This window comes from Megalops cyprinoides, chromosome 11 (genome assembly GCF_013368585.1).
Source record: "Megalops cyprinoides isolate fMegCyp1 chromosome 11, fMegCyp1.pri, whole genome shotgun sequence".
Classification (NCBI taxonomy): Eukaryota; Metazoa; Chordata; class Actinopteri; order Elopiformes; family Megalopidae; genus Megalops; species Megalops cyprinoides.
Genome location: NC_050593.1, coordinates 13,325,219 through 13,346,709, shown reverse-complemented (window position 1 = coordinate 13,346,709; position 21,491 = coordinate 13,325,219). Strand labels below are relative to the sequence as shown.

Below are 21,491 nucleotides of genomic sequence, written 5' to 3'. Positions count from 1 at the left end.
ATTCTATGGTCCTGGCTGCTGCTGTTCTCCGTACACTCAGGCCTGCAAAATCGAATGAGGCATCGCTTTTGACAGTCCAATCGAGAAATTTCTTCCGTTTCCACGGCGCCATAGCAGTCGTCCGTAGCGGTTCTCATTTCATCCAGAACTTTCTCAGCGAAAAGTCAGAGCACAGTTCTCATGGCCAGCGAACGGTTAGTATTTTAATATTATTTATTGCGATAAAACCCCATCTGATCGGACGGACTAAGCACCATTGATATGTCTAACCTTATGCTTTTTGATTTTAGGAGTTTCCCTGACAGCTTCATAGATGAGGATCCCAAGAAAGCTCTTGAGGTAAACAACTAGGTCTATACAAGTAGTTTCACAGTTAGCTACCACTAGCTAGCTACTGAACTGGTGTTGTAGTTGCAAGATAGTGGGTCTGTCTTTAAATACGTCTATTCTTTGGTGTAAAACTAGCAACACTGGCTAATAAGAAAACTACTGGATAGCTAACTTGTTAGCTAGCGCTTGATAGTTAGGTAGCTTTAATAATAGGTAGCTATCTACGATTTAACTTAATGTTAGTTATTAAGCGTTGACTAGGTAGTCCAGTAACTTGCTGGCTCCATGGGGAACAGTTAATTTAAGCTTGCGCGCTAGTTATATTATTTTGCATCCAGATAAATCTTTTAACAGTAAGTCATCCTCTTAGCAAGGTAGCTGCGTTGCTCAGGTATATGACTGTTACCTTAGGTTCATTCAGAGGTAGCCACTAACTTGTAAGGAAAAAGGCTGATGGCTGTCTTGGTAGCTTGGCATGATGCAAAATAGCTAGAATAGGTGATAAGGTTGTTTATTTTAAAATGTCTGTGTAGCTGTGATAGCTAGGCTAGCTAATTAAATAGCTCACCATGAGGAACAGAAACTGGCTAGCTGTGTCTTACAACTTCTGCAGCTCAACCATCTTCAGCTGTTACATCTCAAGTGGGTTAGATATCTAACTTAGCATTTTACCATCGTATCCTTTGCTTGTGACACAGATCTCTACTATTAGCTAACGTCAGTTGGCTTAGTTGCTGGTTTCGTGTTAACACAGGTCAAAATGTATTCACGTTATATCCGTAGTTGGTAAAGTAGCTGGCAAATAAAGTTTGTTAACAGCTACTGAGTAATTTACCTGTCCTCAGTGTTGTGTATAGCACTGCCTGTTATAGTGACAGGTCGTTCATAACTTAATGTAACATGCACTCGTCGTGTCTTTGACAAATATCAGAGAAGCTCTGATTTGTATTTTCAGGAGCTGAACGCTGCACTGGAGCAGACGTCTGACAATGCAGAATGGTTCTGCCAACGAGCATATGCTCATATTTTACTCAAAAACTACAGCAGTAAGTCCCCTTTAGAGGCTACCCAGCTATCGGTAAACTTGGCAAATGAACTAAAAACTATTGTTTTCACATCCTGTATGAATCAATATGTCCATGATATAAACGCAGTGACAAAAGTATAGCATAACATTTCTTGTATTTGTCAGATTGTCAGAAGAAACATTGGGTGACAGAAGATTTAACTTAAGTGTGATCTCTTTCCACAGGTGCTGTTGATGATGCCAAGAAGGCCTTGGAGCTGAGGCCTGGTTATGCCCTTGCCTTCATGAGAACAGGGTGAGTCTTTGTGTGCCGTCACATTACACTGGGTACTTTGCTACATGATTCTATGTTAATAGACCTGTAAACACCTCAGAAATGAATAGTTACACATAAATGAGGAAGTGAAACATAGGTATGCGACCCTGAGGTACAGTAGGCAGGACAGTCATGTATTCCCTAATACTGTAGCCATGAAAGGAAATCGGTTTAAAGGTATTCTATATTCTAAGCATAAGGCATTTGTGTACTTTTTTGCAATATGCCTTATGCATTCACAGTGTGGATTTCCAGACCTTTTGCCACAGAAGCCTGTTTGTGTCCTTTTGTTTGCCTACTTGGTGCAGCATGGTGTTAATATATTGGGTTTCTACATAAATTGGGTTTGTGATCATTTCAATAATTTAAGCTGCTGCTGGAGGGACAAGCTCCATTTCTTTTGTTATAAGGAAGGTGAAGTTGTCATGTAGGCAGGGAGATGAAGTAGGTAAAGGGCTGAGCTTCTAACTAGAAGGTTGCAGGTTTGTGTCCCAGGCTGGGCACTGCTGTTGTACTGCTGAGAAGAGTACTTTAAAGACACAGGTGTATCAATGTATAATATGTTAAAATGCAATCTGGGTAAGTTGCCCCCGATACAGATGTCTGCTAAGTAAATGAGTAGTAATATATCTTGCAGTACATTAGTTACATTAGCTCAGCCATGTGTACGGTCTTTTAGAGGCTTTTGCTTTAAACTCTGGAAGCACATGTGGACATTCTGGACTAATGAAAAGGATCTTACTGAAAGGTTTAAGTCACTTGTTATTTTGGTGGTGGGTGGTGTTAGGTTTTTGCCAAGCATTGCATTTCTGGCGATGCTCAAAAACATCCATTTTAGTATGTCCAGAAAGTTAAGAGCTTTGACGTTTTAATTTTCTTTGAGAGAGCAAAGGTTTTGTCCTGGCTACCCCCCCTGAATACCATTGCCATTCAGTTTAGGCCTTATTGTTGAGGTATGAACACTAACATTAGCTGCAGTAAGGGAGGTTTGCAGATCCTTGGATGTGGTTCTGGGGTTCTTTTGGACCTGTATGATTTTTGTTGCTGCTCTATCTGTAGGATCGTTGTGAATGATGTCCATGTCTAGGTAGAGTCACCGTGGTCTTAAATTTTCTCCATTTGTAGGCTGTTTGTCGTACAGTGAACTGATGCAGCCTGAAATGTTTTGGAGTGGTTTTATAACCCACTCCAGACTGATGAGCACTTACAGTTCTTTTCCTGAGGTCCTCGGATCTCTGTAGTTTTGGGACTACAGTGTTGTCTCATTTCTGTCTGTTCTGTGTCAGACAGCTTCACAGTGTTGCAAGTGAGCTGTGGGTAAATGCCCTTATACATGCACTTTGTTGACAAATTTGAGGAATAATGTCTTCCATGAAAAAAGATATAACTGCCTGCCTCACTGTATGTGTTTGGCATGTCAAAATTGCAATACAGTCATAGCTTAGACTGAGGAGGAGGAGTAGTGCTTTGCTACATACACAGTGCCTGCATTCCACACCATATTGAACCAGATAGGTGGCACATTGTAAGTTTTGTAGGGTAGGCGCATGGAGATATAAGCGGTGAAACATGTTGGAAATTTTGACTTGGCCCATTTGACACAAGGAAACAATAATTGACTTGGCTGACCATGCCCTTGTCATGTCCCAGAGAGCTGGATACATGCTAATGTTGAGGCCTGCTTAAAATTGGTGAATTTGTGTTTAGCCAGTGCACAACACAGAGCTCTGGTTCCTGATAAGCCTTTTTAGCCAGGCTTCCCAAACTCTGTCCAGTCATGTTTGCCGATCGCTGTTTCAGTCAGTGTTATTTACATGAGCCAATTTCACAGTAGCTCTTTTAGACTGATGTTCACAGAGAATAGAGGTTTGGCTCATTACTGTTCACTTTCTCTCTGAACTGTCAGCAGGTGTCCACAGTTTCAGCACGTAGGAGCCAGTCAATATAATAAAATACAAACTTGCTAAGTGGATTCCCACAGTGCTTTATAGAGAGATGGATTGGCTGAGTCCAGATTTAAATACTGGGTGGTTATTCTTCACAACACACCTATTTATAATGCATCTGTTTTTTCATAATCTGGCCTTGGAGGACAGATAATTGTAAATGGCCAATGCAGACTAGAGATCAATTCTAAGGTAATTACACTCAGGGAACTGCAGTATCGTTAGGAACAGAAAGCTCAGAGGTTCCAGTACTGAGGTTTGGGAGCCTTGAGCAAGGTAGGCTCATGGTGTAGTTGCAGATTCAGTACATTTTTTAAAAGAAGTAAAGTTAACTGGATACTGTTGTTACCTTTACGGAATTTAAAAGCATGATTTATAGTATTGTATCCAAGCAATGTTCTTGTTTCATTTTCTATCCTCAATTCCATGCTATCCAAGTATGTATGGTACACTGTTATATTGTATTTTAATCTGCATATTGTTTAATATTGCCTCTTAGCTAGGATTCACTAGCAAAGGAGATTTTAGATCTCAGTAGGATATGAAATCTCAAAATATTTCAAAATATCTTTCCATGGTAAAATAATTAAATAGAAGTAAATAGTAAATAGACGAAATTTGAATATATATTTGACACATTTCAGTTTTTGTTTGTTTGTTTTACCAGCTGTATACGTGGTACACAATTACTATGTTTGTTCCACCAAACTGAACCAAATTCTCACAGAGTTCTTTTTCATACAGCTGTGCATTCTGTGATTCATTTTGGTGTAACTGCTGCAGGATGGGTTCTGTATTGGCGTTTAAACGGTTTAATGTTTAAACCTTAACATTAAAGCAGCTTAGGAGAGTATGAACATACATTTTACATTTTACCTCTTAACCTCTTACATTTCCTCCCCACTAGAGTTGCTGAATACCATCTGAACAACTTGGAGTTGTCACATGAGGCCTTTGTAGAAGGACAGAAGTTGGACGGTGAGAACTCCAGGCGTTTTTCAAACAGCTTGTCGAAAATCTTGTGCAACTGTTTGTACCACATGTGTCCTGTCTCTTCTCTGCAGGGTCAGAAGGCGCGTTTGACATCTGGATCAAGCGCTGTGAGGAGAGGATGCAGGGTAAGGATGGCCTGAAGTCTTCCGCCTGTTTACATCACCTCACCTGACATCAGGAACAGGACAGCCAAATAGAGATGCACTGATCCACTTTTTTTCAGTTCCGATCCGATATCTGCCATTACCGATACCGATAACAGAGCTCTTTTTTCTTGAAAATTATTATTGTTATTGTTGTTGTTGGTATTATGTGTAAGGTTACATAAGGCTGTAGTAAACCACACAGCACTTCTTATTAAAAGAGCAAAAAATATACAAAATGCATTAAATGTAAATGTATTCCAAAGCAATTTATTTGAACTGTAGTTTAAGTAGGCTTCACATACAAGTAGGTGTAGGAGTGCAGATTGCTATGGCAACTCCTTTAATGTTTTGAAAAACTTGAACAAATCAAGTGCACAGCAACGCATTACCAACTACTAGTAAGTAGATTTCTATGCATGATACATAATACATAATAAGAGAATTTTGAAGAGTCCAATGGCAAACTGACAACTCCTTCATAAGGTTTTCAAAGTGAATATTTGAAATAAAAGTGCAAGAACTGTGTAGAGAAATAAATATCTACACTCTCAAAAAACCCTACCAAATAAGTTAAAAACAGCAATGTGCATGGCTGCTTCTTAAATCTGAACAGGACAAATCAAGTAGGGCTAGATGGTAATGCAACAGCAACAGCTGTAAAGAAACAACAGCATCATTGAAGTCCAAGAGAATGTGGTGAAAAGGGACCTGAATTAACCTGATTACGAGGAAAAGTGATACCAAATATCAGTTGTAAAGCTCATGGATTTAACATCTTTTAACTGCGCCGCTAACTGTGATAATACTCGGTTGTATAGTTCGGGTACAGCAGTCTCTGATATATATTGCCTGGATGGCAAACTATACCTTGGCTCTAAGTGTTCCAACAGGCTGCGAAGTCCGACATTTTCCACCACAGATAGTGGTTGATCATCGAGTATGATGAAATTTAGCAACTTCTCTGTAATCCCTTTAGCCTTCGCGTTGTCTGCTGGAAGTTTACTGTGCCTCTGGAATGACTCAGTGAGTGTCAGCTGCCTGGAGTTGTCTTTTTGGTTGTTGGCTAGCATGATCTCCTGGTATTCTTTCACATGATACTTTTGCAGATGCTTAATTAAATTGGTAGTATTATACGATGCAGCACAACTTCCACCTCTCGGAATGTTGGCTTTACACTCATTACAAGTTGCGGTCTTGCTTTTCTGTGTGTTTCGGCACTAAAATATCTCCTAAGTAAGGACATGTTGAGTTGATAGCCAACTGTTAACATTACTAGCCCACTCAGTTGCAGACTAATGGTCTAGCGCTCCACCTGTACATCTAATTCATAGAATTCTGGGAGACAAAAAAATATCAAAACCACAGTAATAATAGTGCAGTAAAACATTAACAAAATGAAATTTAATTATACTTTGTTTATTTTACTATAAAATGCATGAATAAATGCATTTAAAACGCTATGCGTTCTTATCTGTGGCAGTGCCGTTGGTAAATACGAACCCTGTTAAAAATCACACTTCTCTCAACATAATATATGTGTTCTTAATGGCAAAGATGATATTAAGTGGGTGACTCTAGGCCTGGGCGATATAGCCACAATATATAATAGCCACGATATATCGAATAGCTATTTTTAGCGCAATAACAGCTATCCCCAGTATGTGAAGTTAGGTTTTTTCCCATATTCTTTCCCCAGTCATACCTGATGCGTGAACTGGAGCACTATTTGACGTGAGAAGCATTTTATATTCAAATCATGCTTTATACAATAGTTAATTCCGACCAAGTAATTTGATTGGACAGGAGGCATTCCATGAGTGCTGATATTCAGTATAACAGCACTGGCACTTATAACTATACATGTATCACTCCGCTTTACAGATGTTCCGATGCAATCGTTCATTACACCAATATGAACTTAATTCGCATTTACCGACAGCGCAAATGTGGATACGTTTCCATGTACGATATAAAAGAGCCTAGCTAGCCTGGAGTTGGGTGTGATAAATGCTTAAATGCACAGTGAACTCTGGAGGTGTGCTCCTGCATCAGGTATGACTAACAGGAAAAAAAAATACGGGAAGAAACCATATACCAGGGATAGCTGTTATTGCGCTAAAAATAGCTATTTGATATATCGCGACGGCTGTATCGCCCAGCCCTAGGTGACACTGTGCTGGAGTTGAGTGTGAAGCGTGGAGTAATACTGCTGTGAGCTCAGTGGCAGTAGTGGTTTTGCACTTAACTCTGGGAGAGTAGATTGCCTAAATTCTACTGGCAGGGAGCAGTCACAACAGCATTTTCTACCTCTTTTTAATGATTTGCCATTATTGACTCCACTTTACTGGATAGCACTGAAAAGAAAACCTTCACTTACCAGAAGTGTTGCTGGGAGAAATTCCCCGAATGCTCAAAGAGGTTAATTGCAAGACCAACAGTTCATCCGATTTGGGCTGAAGGATAATTCTGAGGTTCCCATTTTTAGTTTGAATTGCAGTTTAATGTGTTTATTCAGTGAGTGGAAAAACCCAGTAAGAATTTTTCCATCAAATGATCTTTTTGTGTACAAAAGTACACCTTTATTCTGTAATGTGCAAAACGCGAGGCAAGCTGGAAAGGAAAACTCCGGCATCTGTCGGTCTGTCAGCTGTGCTAGTGATGATGTTTCTACATGTAAGGATTATTAAAATTAAAACTAAGATTTCTGAGGTGATAAAAGTCTGAGCTTTTACTTGCTGCACTAGCTAACAAACACATTTACCAGGATGCAGTTTCCATACAGTGCTGCCGTGAGAGAAACTCATATTTACCCTGCTGTGCATCGTCTTCACTCTGCTGAGCTCCCACCAGAGGTCTCCATATTTGACTTCAGACAATTGCCATTCACTGGGGCTACATTTTAAACATTCTGGCAAAGTGGACGTCCACATATAATGAACAGTATGGGCTGTGTTCCCAGTATAAAAGCAATGTAATAATACGCTGATATCTAAAACATGTTTGAAAGTGAGAGAGCATAGGTAGCCTCTTTGGCTTGGATGTAGGGAGTGCTGCCTAGTGCAGACATTTGAAACAAATATTAGAAACACAACACAAATCTTTGCCAAGGGGCTCTTGTATTTGCAGTCACCCTCTGCCTTTTCCTGGTTGTATCCCTAACCACAGACCTTTTTAAACTGACAGATGTTAGCATGATTAAATTTTTTTTAAAAAAGTTATTTTGTAAATATATTTACATGCACTGATCCTTTTAGTGAAAATAAATTGTAGTGTTTTCAATATAAAATTGAATATACACTATAACATCAAAAATACGGGACACGTCTAATCATGAAAATTAAATTAGTAGTCACTTGTAGTTAGTATTATTGAATACATTTTAGTGAATGTTGGTCGGAATATGTGTTGCACTTTAGATTTTATGGATGAAAAAAAGTACCATTAATCAAACATAGAAACAAGGAATAGTCGGGTTATTTATACAGAAATCTGTCATGATTGTACTTGAACCTCATTGTGCCAGTTCGATATCCAAACACACAGCTGACACACAAATATAACCCTTGGCTCTCCATGTGTCTCCCCTAACGATGACATGTACCCAGCTAGATGAGCAGATTCCTCAGCCAGCTGCCCGGGAAACGTCCTGTGATTCAGGTCGGCTGTAAAACTGACATGAGAGGAGATGACAAAAGACTGTGGCGGATTTACACTGAGACCAAGGATTGCTTAGAAAAGACCAGGTCAAACGCATAGAGGAAAAGGAAGGACATGACCTAAAACACAACTGAAAAAACCCTCTATCATCTGCTGTTCTGACTTCACTTAACTCGTACTGAAAGCATTACCCAGGAGTACACAGTTTTCATCATTAGACTGTAAACAGGCAACAACATAAAATGAATGCAGTTAATGTAGAAGTTTTTCATTCCTTTCAGGCTATTTAAAATATTAGTTTTTTATGCAGAGCATGAGAGAGGCTTTTACTGTAGCCCACTCAGTATTTTGCAAGTGTAGGTGACACCACTGCGCAGATCAAAACTTGATATGCACATATTGATTTTTTTCTGTCTTAGATTTGGTAAGTGTTTAGTCTGATGTAGGCCATGTCCCAGTTTTGAAAATATTTAATAATGTATGAGACATAACAGCTAACTACTAAAAAACATTGATGTCTTTAACACGCTGCATTATTTATTTGCCTTGCAAACACATTTGGTTTAGAGTTTTGCAGTCAGGCATGGGGTTGCAGTACGGAAAAGTAAGAAGAACAGATTTAAACTTCATCTTGTATCCAAGGAATTCTTGTGGAAAAGTTGCCTCGTTCAGAACTTCACACTTGAGCCCTGCCCCTTTTTAAAGTAGTTTAACTGAGCTTATGCAAAACAGAATTGAAAGTCCGATTGTGAATCCGGATGGCTGAGATTCTTGAGTTTGTAATGTTGTTATTTTTGAGTTGTTCGATCCTGCAAAGATGCCATGTTTGTTCTTACAGTCTCAGTTAACTGTCAGTATTACGGAAAAGAAGAGCTGAAGCAGGTGAATATGGTGTAGTGCCTTGATTTGTAGCATGAATCTGGTACAGTGCTTTCTTATATGGAGTGGGTGAATAATATGCAGTGTGTTGTGTTCTTAGCAGGAGTAGAATAATATGATGCGTCTACCTCTAAGCTGAAGCAGCTGTGTACGATGGAGTTGGGTGGAGGTTGTAGCTGTTAGAGAGTGGGCAGAGACCAGATGTGGATATACACTTAGAATGAGTGACATAAGGACGTACAGAAATAAATATCCTGTGTTCATATTCCAGGCATCAGCAGAAAGTCATCATTCCATTTATGAGTGCACGTTTTTACATAAATACATTTCTGTGAGAATCACTGTTGAATGATTGATGTGGCTGACATGTAGGATGCTTGCAGTTCGAAGCACACAAGCTCAGGGTGTAGAGGTGCACTTACTGATGTGCGTGCAGCTGTGGTCAGCGCTTCTCTCTCTAAATGACACATTATTACTGAAGTGAAGTGTATTACTAGAGTCTGACCAGCAGGTGGCAGTTCTGTCAGGGGACTGGTGAAAGTCGTGTGTTTTGATGAGCTGCTAGGTTGAGAACTGCTGTTTTGTTTGTGGAAATATGTTTCAGAGGAAGCTCTAGAAATCTCTTAAGTTTGTGCAGGGTGAGTTTGCATAAGTGTGTGACAGGTACTGAAATGCTGTGTTCACAGTTGGATGAGATGCTGAGTGAAATGTAAAATTTAGCACAACTGTGTGGCTCTTTGTCTGGGTTTGTCTGGTGTGGACCTTTAGGAAGGGGCATAGCTATCACACTTTTTCCGGTTGGACGTTGTTTGCCGTAATGCTGTGTTGTCATTGGTCACATGTAAGTGCACCTCACCCCATGCTGCGATCAAAAAGACCATTTATGTATTCTGTTTGTACACATCGCATTTTTATGAATTCTTGGGAATGTCTGGTTTGCATTAGAAATCCAGAAATAAAATTTGTGTGGTCCCTGCTGTAATGAAACTGTGTGTTTGGGGAAACTCATAAACTGGATCATCAGGAAATTAATTTTACATACCCTGTCCATATAGGCGCACTATTATCAGCAGTGTTTATGGTCCTGCACAATGGCTGGAAATTGACTTTTTTCGCAAAAATGCTAAATATATAAATATATGATTAAGTAAAACATTCATAGGATATTAATACTATATGATTATTTCTGATTAAATTGACGCCCATATAAAGTGCAGTGTAAATATACAGGGGGATGCACATCGCATTCTTCTGGTAAAGGATAAAATAGGTTAAATAAATGTTCAGCTCCTCCTCACAGGAGAACTGAAAAGAAACAGAAATCTAAAGTAAGAAAGATGATGCCATAAATTCAAACAAAGCCCCCCTGATGGGGGGGGGGGAAATCTTTGTGACCCTTTCAAACTTGCTTTACTTCACCCCTCTCTCATTCCTGCCCCTCTCTCTAAATCTGGGTTCTAGGAGCAGTTAATGGTGGCATTGCTGTGGATGGTATAAATGTGTATCATCGTAAACTGGGCCGTTGTGGGGATTGCCCTATTGTAATTTTCCCTGTGTTGGATGCCTTTGTTTTTGGATGGATTAAAGGGGACTTGTGAAGTATGCAGAAGTGCCTTGCTGTACCTAAGGGAGAGCTGATACAGTTGTCTTTCTGCATTCAGTTTATTGTTTTAATGATGTGAAGTTTTTTTGTTTGTTTTTTTTGTCTTTCCAGTGGGGAGTCAAAATGGAACATCAGAAAGTGTAAGTATGTGTGTCTCTTCTGTCCCCTGTGCTCTTCACCCCGTTCAGAGATTCAAACAGTGCGGTATGGTGGTCTGCAAGGGAGAGACATATGGCTTGACCAAAACTGATCTCACGTCCAGGTTCTTAAATTACACGGCAAAAAAAGACTTAAACCGTTCCGTTGCGATTCAGTTCCAGGATCGTAAAATTCAGGCCAGCGTTTGACACTGAAGTGCAATACAGTGCTTTCTGCCTGGATGATATAATATCGGAGAAGGTGGCATGAAGGTGTTAACATCATACAGGTGTATTGCACTTGCATGTCAGCCGAGTTGTGAAACTGTGAAACTGCTCAGGCAGCGTGTTAAAGTGCACCAGCACTGGGCTATAGTCTTAACTCCCCAATGATGTTACAGTGCTCGCTGAGACTTAAGCCTGCTGACAGAAATATGTCAGCACAGTCGAAAGGAGCAGTTTTTCTTTTTTGTTTAGTCTTTGGTTTGTCAATGTCGTGGAGTGATGTGAGGTAAAGCTTTGACCTTTGAACTTATTCATGTGTGTATTACTGACTTTAATAAAAACAGACCTCCAGATGTCGTAACTTGGGCAGATGATGTTCATTTTGTATTGCTTTGTAATACAAATACCTGGGTTTTGTAATTCTACAACAAAAAGTGGAATATTATATAAATGTGTAAGCATGAACAAGAAGGTTTTAGCTTTTCAAAGCTAAAAACCAACAGCAAAGACATTTTGCGCTCTTACAATTTAGAGTTGTCCTTTGAATGAAAACGAACTGAGTGTGACATCATTTCGCCTCCTAGGGGCGCTGTTTCACCTTGAAAGGTTTTTAGCGTCATGACTACCAAAGCCCCCAACGCAGTACTGCTCTCATCATTCTCTAACCTCCAGATTTAATGGTTTGAAGGCACCCAGTAGTTATTAAAATTTGTTTTTGTTTTATTGTCCTCCTGGATGTACGGATGGCTGATTAAATCCACCCGCAGGCGGCTACACCACGGGTAAAGTAAGTACCACAGGACGGTTCATTATGTTCCGGCATGGAGCGCGCTCGCTATTTGTTTAGACAAGCCCCCGTGCAGTGAAATTCAGCACAGAGCCCGGGCCACAAATTTGAGCCCGGTACATAACTTAGGTTTTCCTGCTCTAAAGGTCAGCAAGCCCTACAGTCCATGAGACTTTTTTTTCCCCATAATTACAGCTTCATAAAAACAACACAAATCAATAGTCATGGTCTGTTTGAGCACATGGGCAGCTTCAAGGGCTTTTGCAGTGTTGAAACTGGAGACTCCCCATGCAGGAAAGCAGGTTTTGCTTTGTGTTAACTGTCACAACAGTCTGTTCCTGCACATGAACTCCTTTTTCCCCCAACTTACTGTTGGAGGGTTACTACACAGACACATGGTATGATACTTGGCACCTTACAATCTCCTCATGAACCCCTCCTCATCCCCCCTCCCCCACATGGGGTGTGAACAACATGTCATCATTTAAAGCTAAATGAAATGCAAATAAATAAATAGCAACAAAAATAAATAAAGACATTTGCATGTTAGGGGCTCTAGTATAATATCTAGAATGTAGTATCGACAAGAGTTTACAGCCATTGCTTTATTGATAGTCTTTGGGCAGGAGCCATTGTTATGTAGTTACCTTCTGCTGCTGTCATGCCAACCAACCAAAATATATCCCTCTTCCTGTAATTTTGAGTTTGGAGTCATGAAGGGAAATCAGGGTAGTCGTGAGGAAATAGTCTCCTAGCAAGAATAGAAACCATTTCCACCACCCTACCCCAGAATCCCTTTATATCCGGACTTTTCCATAATGCATGCATTAAAGTGGATAGTGCCCCTTGATTACATGAGGTAATTACACCTAAACTCTATTTGAGGGTGTATTTTTGTTGTATCCGAGTGTGAATCTGAGCTGTGTGTTTGAGTTGTGTCTGTGGGCTTCTGATTGCATCTGAGCTGTGCTCTCTCTGTTAAGCTTTGTGTCCAGTTTTTTCATCTGTTAATATTTTCACTAACGATGCTCACAGCAGCACACAGCTGTTTTGCAAGGGCATGTTTGATAGACTCTGGCCAGCCTCACCATGTTCTCGCCCCGTGTCAGGCATGACTGGTACCAGACAGAATCTCAAGTCATCATCACGGTAATGGTGAAGAACGCCAAGAAGGAGGACGTCAGCATCAAGTTTGAAGAGAAAGAGGTAAGAGAGCTTTTCCCTCGCCCCTCCTCTAATGTCTGATCAAACGGGCCTCCGATAGCACCCCCGCCCTGGTCGGGCACGGAGTCTCCAGACATCGTGGATTTAATTAAACCGTGTGAAACAGATTAAACAGCAGGGGGCAGGCATAGGTCTTCTCCACGTCCGCTTCACACAGAAGATAGACACGCATTTCATACGCCATGACAGTTATTAATTTGTTGTGCGTTTGGTTATCGTCTGTGATTACATGTATACGTGCCGAGAGATAAAAGACTAAAAGGCACGGGCGAAAGAGTCTGGCAAATTATGAAAATAAAAGCTCCCCAAAAATCAAAGTGAGGGAACCTGTGTTTGATCTGTTCTGTAAATTAATTAAAATTTTCAGTTCTGTATAATAATTTGGTGCAAATTAGATGGAAATGAGATAAAATATTAATTTAGCTATCTGGGGAATCTGCCCGGAGGGCTTTTTAGTCTTCAGTCTGGCTCAAAACGCTGTCCATATGGCGGATATGTGCAGCGGTGCTGTGTGAGGGCGGGGCCGACGCCCCCTGGTGGAGGGGCGTGTCCCTGTGACACACAGGTGCTGTGGGGGTCCAGGGGGGGGGGGGGGGGGGGCTGCACTGGCAAACACTGATTACACACATTCCCTACTGTTCACTCAGTGTGGCTGCTCTGATTTCCATTAAGTCAGTGGGTAGTTCCACAGGGAATCAATTATTTAGGCTCAGATGCCTCAGTGTCATTTTACGTGAACGTCAAATAATTCTGCATTATGCAGAAAAGGTGGTATTTCAGGTTTTGTAGAGCCATGGTAGAATGGAAGGATAAGGCCATCTGCCATTGTGCCCTTTACTCTAAAGTTAGCAGTATTGTATCAGGATCAGTGTGTGTGTGTTTCTCCTCCTTCATAGATATCTGTACTCTGGAGGCAGTAGGGCTGTATCAAGGTCAGTGTTTGCTGCTCTCCTCCTCCTTAGATGCATGTACTCTGAAAGCAGCATGACTGTTCCAGGATCAGTCTACCCCGCTCCCTTCCTCCTTAGACGCCTGTACTCTGAAAGCGCTAGGACTGTATCAAGATCAGTGTACGCTGCTGTTCCCAGGTGACGGCCGTGGTAAAGCTGCCTTCAGGAGAAGACTGGTGTTTGAAGGTCCACCTCCTGCATCCTGTGGTTCCTCGACAGAGCACCTTCAAAATCCTCTCCACCAAGGTCAGTGCACATCATTGAAATCATCCATTGCTGAAATAGTTTTCGCTGTATTTCATTATAATCAGATCATAATATGCTTTGTTGCTGCCTGTGATTGTTGTTAGTAAGATGCATGAATACCATCCGTGATCGTTGGCTGTAAGCTAAACGAGCCCTTCGGTGATGTACAGTATAAGGATGATGTCAGGGGGTTTCAGGGCTGGAACAACAGCAGGTAAGTAAGCCACAGTGGTGCAAAAAAAAACAGCTGATGGAAGAGACTGAAAGCCATATCCGCAGCGACATGCAGCGACAGCAATCTAAGAGAGGAAGAGAAACGCAGCGCCAGGGCGGTGCTCAGCCCTGGCCAAACAGACCCGGGGCCAGATGTGCAGCTGACGGCGCAGCGACGACGGTCCCCGAGAACAAGAGAAATACGGCGGTGGGGTAATAAACCGGGGCGGAATTCGCAGCGGGAAGGAGGAAGCGAGCGGAGCCGGCCGCGCCCAAATGTTTACGAGCAATTTGCTGTGCGAGTGATTGAAATGACGAGGGCAGGCCTTGTGGGATGGAACTAGTGAGCAGTTAATTAGTGGGCATTTGGGGGGCCCGCATATTGAGCAGGCGGGAGGGAAGACGCCTCTCACCGCCTCAGGCGGCAGACTTCAGAGGAAGAGTCATACTGCCGCGCTGAGCTGCTAGAGGTCACTCAAGCATGGTATTAAAAAGCATTTAATCTGTGTACCGTAACCACGCTCATTCCTGCACCGCCACTGCTGGGGAGGGAGGTGGGGGAGGTGTGTGTGTGTGGGGGGTGGGGGGGGTGGGGGGGGGGCTGTTAGAGGCAGCGACAAAAGTATTTGAATGCTCTGTTGCAGAAAAAAAAAACGTAATGAGCGGCTTTAAAAGGTTTCCCGTGTACAAAACGGAGCTGTCGCTCTCTGTTTGTTCTACGGGCGTTGGAAGGGGGGCGCGAAGCGTGCGCTCGGGACGCGGCGAGCCAGTTCACGTGCGTTTTACGCCGTGGTGCAGTATGTCTTGGCCGGGTCCGAATGCTCGCGCTGAATGCGGAATACGGGGCGCGAGACGCAAGACGCAAGACGCGTGCACCTTCACCCAGGAGCGGCGCGCGAAAGAACAAAGGAAATGGGCCGTTTGAATTGCTGTTCTAACACGGTCCTGTGCCAGGAGGACGTGCACAGCGGCGGCGGACAGTTAATGAATGTGAAATGAACGGATGCAGGAGGCTGGGGTGCTGGGTGTAGTAGATAGCGGAGCGGGGCGTGTCGAAAGAGTGGAGCTGTGTGTGTGTGTGTGTGTGTGTGTGTGTGTGTGTGTGTGTGGGTATGTAGCGGATGGTGGAGCCGGCCGTCTTAAGACTGGGGCAGTGTGGATGTAGAGGTTGGAGGTGTGTGTGTGTGTGTGTGTGTGTGTGTGTGTGTGTGTGTCTGGGTCTGTAGCGGATGGTGGAGCCGGCCGTCTTAAGACTGGGGCAGTGTGGATGTAGAGGTTGGAGGTGTGTGTGTGTGTCTGGGTATGTAGCGGATGGTGGAGCCGGCCGTCCTAAGACTGGGGCAGTGTGGATGCACAGACTGGAGCAGTGTACGTGCATGTGGGTGAATACGCCCCGCTCCCCCCGGCCCCTGCTCCGCTGCGTCTCGGCTTCCCTTTCACACTGGAGTGCAGGCCCCCAGCCCGGGTCCGGCGAGCAGGGGGTCGCACCTCACAAAGGCATGTTTGTTCTCCGGCCCACAGGGCTCCCAGGGTAAGTCTGGCCCTGAAGGAGAGCCCCGCACAAAGCCGCTACAGTCTGCCATGCAGGAGCTCCTGTCTGCGCCACCCCTCCCTCTTCCCCTGCCCTGTTGAGGGGAACCAGCAACAGGGATGCGTTTCACTTCAAGGAGGGGGAAAGCAAAATAAAAGTTGTTTTTAGCGCAGCGCCTGCGGATCCTGCCGCTTCTGTGGGAGTGGTAGGCACTGGATTCACTCAGTTCAAATAACATTTTTGTAGTTCTTTCAGTAAGCTTTTTCTGCTAGTGAGAGAGCACCATTTCTCTCCTAAGTATGAAGTTTTTCTCCTTTTTTTTTTCCAGAAGAGGTTATCTAATTTAGTTTTTCAACTGGAAATGCTTATTCCAAACGTCAAAGTGCCACTTCTCTCCGTGTCAGTTGAAATGTGAAAACCATGCATTCCGTGACCCATTTATAATGTTAAACCTGACAAATCCTAGCTCTTGAAGAGTTGCATGGCCTTGGGCTGTTGTGAGGACATCAGTACGTTTTTGTCATGGTGTTGAATGCGATTTCCTTATTTTATGTAGTTTGTGGCATCCAGTGTAGCATACAATGTGGCTTGCTAGGAATTTTTTCAGCTTCTACAGCTAAAAAAAAAAAAAAGAAAATGTCCATTGTCAGCACGTATTCTGAACTGTGTCACCCAGCCATGTCCCCACAATTTAAAAATGGACAGAAAAGGAAATCATAACCTTGTGCCAAACTGATTAACCAGGAAAAAATTGTGCAGCACCCATGTATATCTTTTTACACGTGATGGTTTTGATCCTGTATGCATAGTCACACTGAGGTTAATCACCTCAAAGCCTAAATTAGTGCCTTTACTGAGGTGCAGGTCTCAGAGCTATCCCTGCTGTAAGGGACAGCCGATGTTTGTCCAGCACTCCTCCAGACATACAGATCGACCGCTCCCAAAGACAGCCGGCTACACGCACTGCTCGAACGCACACAGAACACAGCACAAGCACACGCCGGTCCGCATCGACCACAGCGGACAGAACGATAAAACGCGCTCACGAAACATCGAAATACCCCTTATCAGACCCTCTGCCTCCTACATCATTATTCACTGGTGCACAGACTCTCCTTTTGGCCGTGGTTTGGCGGCACGCTTCCTTTAGGAGCTCCTGGATGTAGCGCTCGCTAGTTCAGCACATACCCATCTGCTTGTTAACAAACGCCAACGGAATGTCTCAAGCACAAGTTAGCTTAAGCTTAATTTAACGACAGTCAGTGTAGGCAATATGTACATTTTTTTTTATCAGTGGGACTTCTGTTGTGGGTCATTTGATGAAGTCGGTTAGCACTAAGAGGAAAGGGAAGGGGAACGGTGGCAGAGGCTGCCCGCGATATGCAGACGAGCGTGGGCTCTTGCACAGGGGGCGGCGTGCTGCCGCAGTGCCGGCGCGCGGCTGTCATTGAAGAGACTAATAAACATGGCGGGCGTGACGCGCGTCTGGGCTGATGGAGTTTAACGATCACGGCGCTGACAGCGCGCCGCTCGAAAATTGGACTCCCCTTGCAAATTTGCCGCACTTCAGGGCACTCAGGTTCCCTCCGCCGGCGCTCCGGGGCGCGTGAGCCCGTCAAGAGGTCCTGGATATGTCACGCTAGTCACCTTGCCTTACTCGCACCCGCCGACGTGGGAGGCAGATTAATATTATATAGCCCGCGGAAGCTTCGGGGCCTGTCTTATCGGCGCCCGCGCGCATAATGAGCGCTGCTAACTCGCCGGGAAACCAAAAAAACAAAAAACATTGCACTTGTTTGGAAAGCGAGAGCTGCTCTTTTTGTTTGCCACTTTTTCCTGTTTTTTTATTTTTCCTTCTTCGCTGGTACAAAAATGGGGGAAGTGCTGGAGAAGCACATCAGTGCCAGTGTAACACGATGACTGTGGGAATTGGCCCTCTGTCCTGGATTCAGTGATCTGATGCCATTTGGAATTTCACCGACTTTTCTTGCGGCTCTCCTGTTAGGATTTGCCCCTCGACGCTCGCCCACAGCCATCAGCACCCATCCCCGGCGTCGTTTCCATCTTCACAGAGAAGCTCCTTTAGACGCTGAATTAAATATCACTCTTGGAGGTGAGGCAGTTGGGCATGTTTTTTTAATTGCCTTGACATCAGAGCGTTATCCGTGATTTCTGCTCTGCGTGGCGCTGTCGTGATCAGAGGGATTAAGATTGCGTGTCCTGCCGTTACGTTGAGGCCTTCAGTCTGTCAGGAGAACTCTGCGTTGCTCTGTTTGGGTCTGCCGGCTCACCTCTCCCGGCCGGCGAGCCTGTGACGGGGGGCCCCGCCCGAGATAACACGGCTCCCCTCTTCATCCTCACGCCCCGGTCTTCCTCTCCACAGGTGGAGATCAAGCTGAAGAAGACGGAGGCGATTAGGTGGGAGAAGCTGGAGGGGGAGGGGACCCAGTCCAACGTCAAACACTTCACTCCAAGTCAGTCTTGTTTGCCTCTCCACACCAGTGCATTCTCTATCACACAGGGCTAGCTCAGCTTTAAGCTGGGAGCAAAAATACCCCCTTACACTGTGGTTTTTCCCCTCAGACCAGAATTATTCACATTAGAATATTTATTCATAATAGAATGTTGACTTGTACAAAAGAATTGGTTGATGAGTCTAAACCTGTGAATCTAAAATGTATAAATTCCCCTTTATTATGAATAAGTACTTGTGTTCACATGTACAGTTATGACTTATTAATCGTATGAATGCATGTGTAATGTCAATATCTGAGTATTTTTTTCTTTCCTGCCTGCTGCTCAGATCAGCAGTGCACATATGCGAGGACCTAAATGAGCCTTCTGTCTGCTGCTCTCAGATCAGTACCCCTCGTCCTCCCATTACACTCGTAACTGGGACAAGGTGGTCGGCGACATTAAGGAGGAGGAGAAGAACGAGAAGCTGGAGGGAGACGCGGCGCTGAACAAGCTGTTCCAGCAGATCTACTCCGACGGCTCCGACGAAGTCAAACGCGCCATGAACAAGTCCTTTGTAAGCGGAGGGACTGCGGTCCACTTGTGGTTAGGTTCTCGAGTTTCCCCCATGCAGATGTTGACTTGCAGCAAAGCTGTTCCAAAAGGGTTTTTTCCCTGCGAAGCCGAAATGGCCGCTCTGAACAGCCTGCTTCCCCTGTCCTATCACAGCACTGACATCCATCACTTCTGTTTCCCATGTCGAGGTTTCAGAGAGCCGGGTAACAGAAAATAACAGCAATTTAGGGGTTGTGTTCTGCAGCAATACGATGATTAATGTTACCGCAAATGATGACACGCGGGAGGGTGACTGCTAGCGGTTCCGGGGCATGCATTTGCTAAAATGAAAACGAATCTTTAAGGTACATCTTGCTAAATGCTGTCTTTTCACGCAGAAAAGCAGGTGCTGTTATAAATTCTTAGTGGAGTTTTCATATTTTTCCCCTCACACTGTCAGTTCACACAGAGTCAGTCTCACCACTCAGGCTGTGGTAAATGCCTGTAGATTCTGTATTGGCCCAAATGTAGGGCCATTCCTGACCAGTTACCATTCAGCACCTAGTATTAGCATTAGCAATTTTCAAATTTCAGAAATTTAACTTACTACACCTAACCTTAAAAACATTCTGTTGTGTGGGTGGCATGTTGCTGCTAGCAAATAACTCTTGGGCAGAGGGAGCTAATTAGAAAACATGAGCTGGTAGTAGCTTCAGTATTTCAGCCAACGTGCTACCTGTCAGGCAGTCCCATCTGAGCAGAAGAGCACCCCCATCTGGCCTATAAGACACAGTCAGTGTAAGGAAACGTGTCTGTCTTAGTACAGCTTCGGTACAAATTCCACCCTGTCTAATCTAAACTGAAAATTCCGCATTCTGACACTAGTGTTCTTAAAGCTTTGGACTCATAATGAAATCGGGACCGTTTGTTAAAAGAGCCTCTGCTTGGGGCCAGCTCTCAGAATAGAAGGAGGCACACTAACCTTATTCTGGTAGATCCTAAGGGATTAACCTGAACACTACAGGCAATTCTCAAGGGGCGTGCAGAACTTGGGATTTAACGCTGCAGGTATCGGGGGGGTGCTGCGCTTGCTGTCACGTGCGAGCGCGTTATCGCCGGCGGGCAGAGGGTGACGGATGCGTGTGCCGTGCTTGCAGATGGAGTCCGGCGGAACGGTGCTGAGCACCAACTGGCAGGACGTGGGGAAGAGGAAGGTGGACGTGAGCCCCCCGGACGACGCCGAGTGGAAGAAGTTCTGAGCACCTCCGGACGAGACAGACATCAGAGATCCGGATCTTTTACTCCTGCCTTTTCCTTCTTCACCCACACCGCCGTCTGTTTGCTTTAGAATACACCGGAGTCGTTCCCGACCCTCTTTTTCACTCTATTGGCATGTTATAGCGGCATCCTGAATTTCCACCTCTAAAATAAAGGGTCACCAGGAGACTGCGTCATTTCTAAAAGGCATTTATTTGTAAATTAAACAGATCTATAATCTTTAGGAAGGGTAACCTGTTTTGCACATCACCTTTTTGTAAATCCAGCAGGATTTTGGAATACTTCAGAGTTGTGTATTTTCCCTCTTTCCTCCTACATCTGAAATAACATGCATTATGGGGCATTTTGGTCATCTCTGTGTCGTGTGCAAAGGGTTAGTCTTTCTTAAATCTATTATAAACAAAATGTAAATAAAATTTCTTTGGCCTGACTGTTTTGGGTCTGAGTTTTACCTTTACTGTATTTCTCCAGAGACCTGCGGCAGCTCATACATTAGTCCACTTCAGTAAAGATGTCAAAACATTCAGTAATTGCCCTCGTCTTTGGAAATACACTGCTGCTTTCAAAGTCATTTTAACTGCCGCATCGTGCAAAAGCGTGTACATATAATATATGTATAAATTTGCCACAAACAGATCAAATACTGTGACAGTCTTAAATGTTTAATTCATACCCCACATTCATCTTTCCTATTGATTAAACAGGTTTGTGGTCTCGGTTAAAATTCGAACCGCCCACTCCCCCCCAACACACACATTTAAAGCCCCTTTCTGACATCAAAAGGAATGTGGGGATTAACAGTATGGGTAGCTAACATTTCAGACCATTCAGTCAGCAAAACCGTAGATCACCTTTATTTACCATTTCATTACGTTGTACATACCTTTGGGATACCTTAACTTATTGCTATATATGCTCTCCATATTACAGTGCATCAAGCATTAGTACATAAATACAAAACTGACTTGTTTACAGAAAAACAATGGTCATGCAC

At 43.6% G+C, this 21,491-nt stretch overlaps 1 protein-coding gene across 1 annotated transcript; it reads left to right on the top strand.

The window, feature by feature from the left end:
- The first annotated feature begins 35 nt into the window (after nt 1-35).
- Nucleotides 36-20,928, top strand: sugt1 (SGT1 homolog, MIS12 kinetochore complex assembly cochaperone). The gene is made up of 13 exons (XM_036541264.1): nt 36-194; nt 291-339; nt 1,286-1,376; nt 1,583-1,652; nt 4,527-4,597; nt 4,684-4,737; nt 11,009-11,037; nt 12,027-12,046; nt 13,156-13,252; nt 14,359-14,466; nt 18,594-18,684; nt 19,069-19,241; nt 20,377-20,928. The coding sequence occupies exons 1-13, from the start codon at nt 181-183 to the stop codon at nt 20,476-20,478; spliced, it is 969 nt and encodes a 322-aa protein (XP_036397157.1). The 5' UTR covers nt 36-180; the 3' UTR covers nt 20,479-20,928.
- Nucleotides 20,929-21,491: the final 563 nt, after the last annotated feature.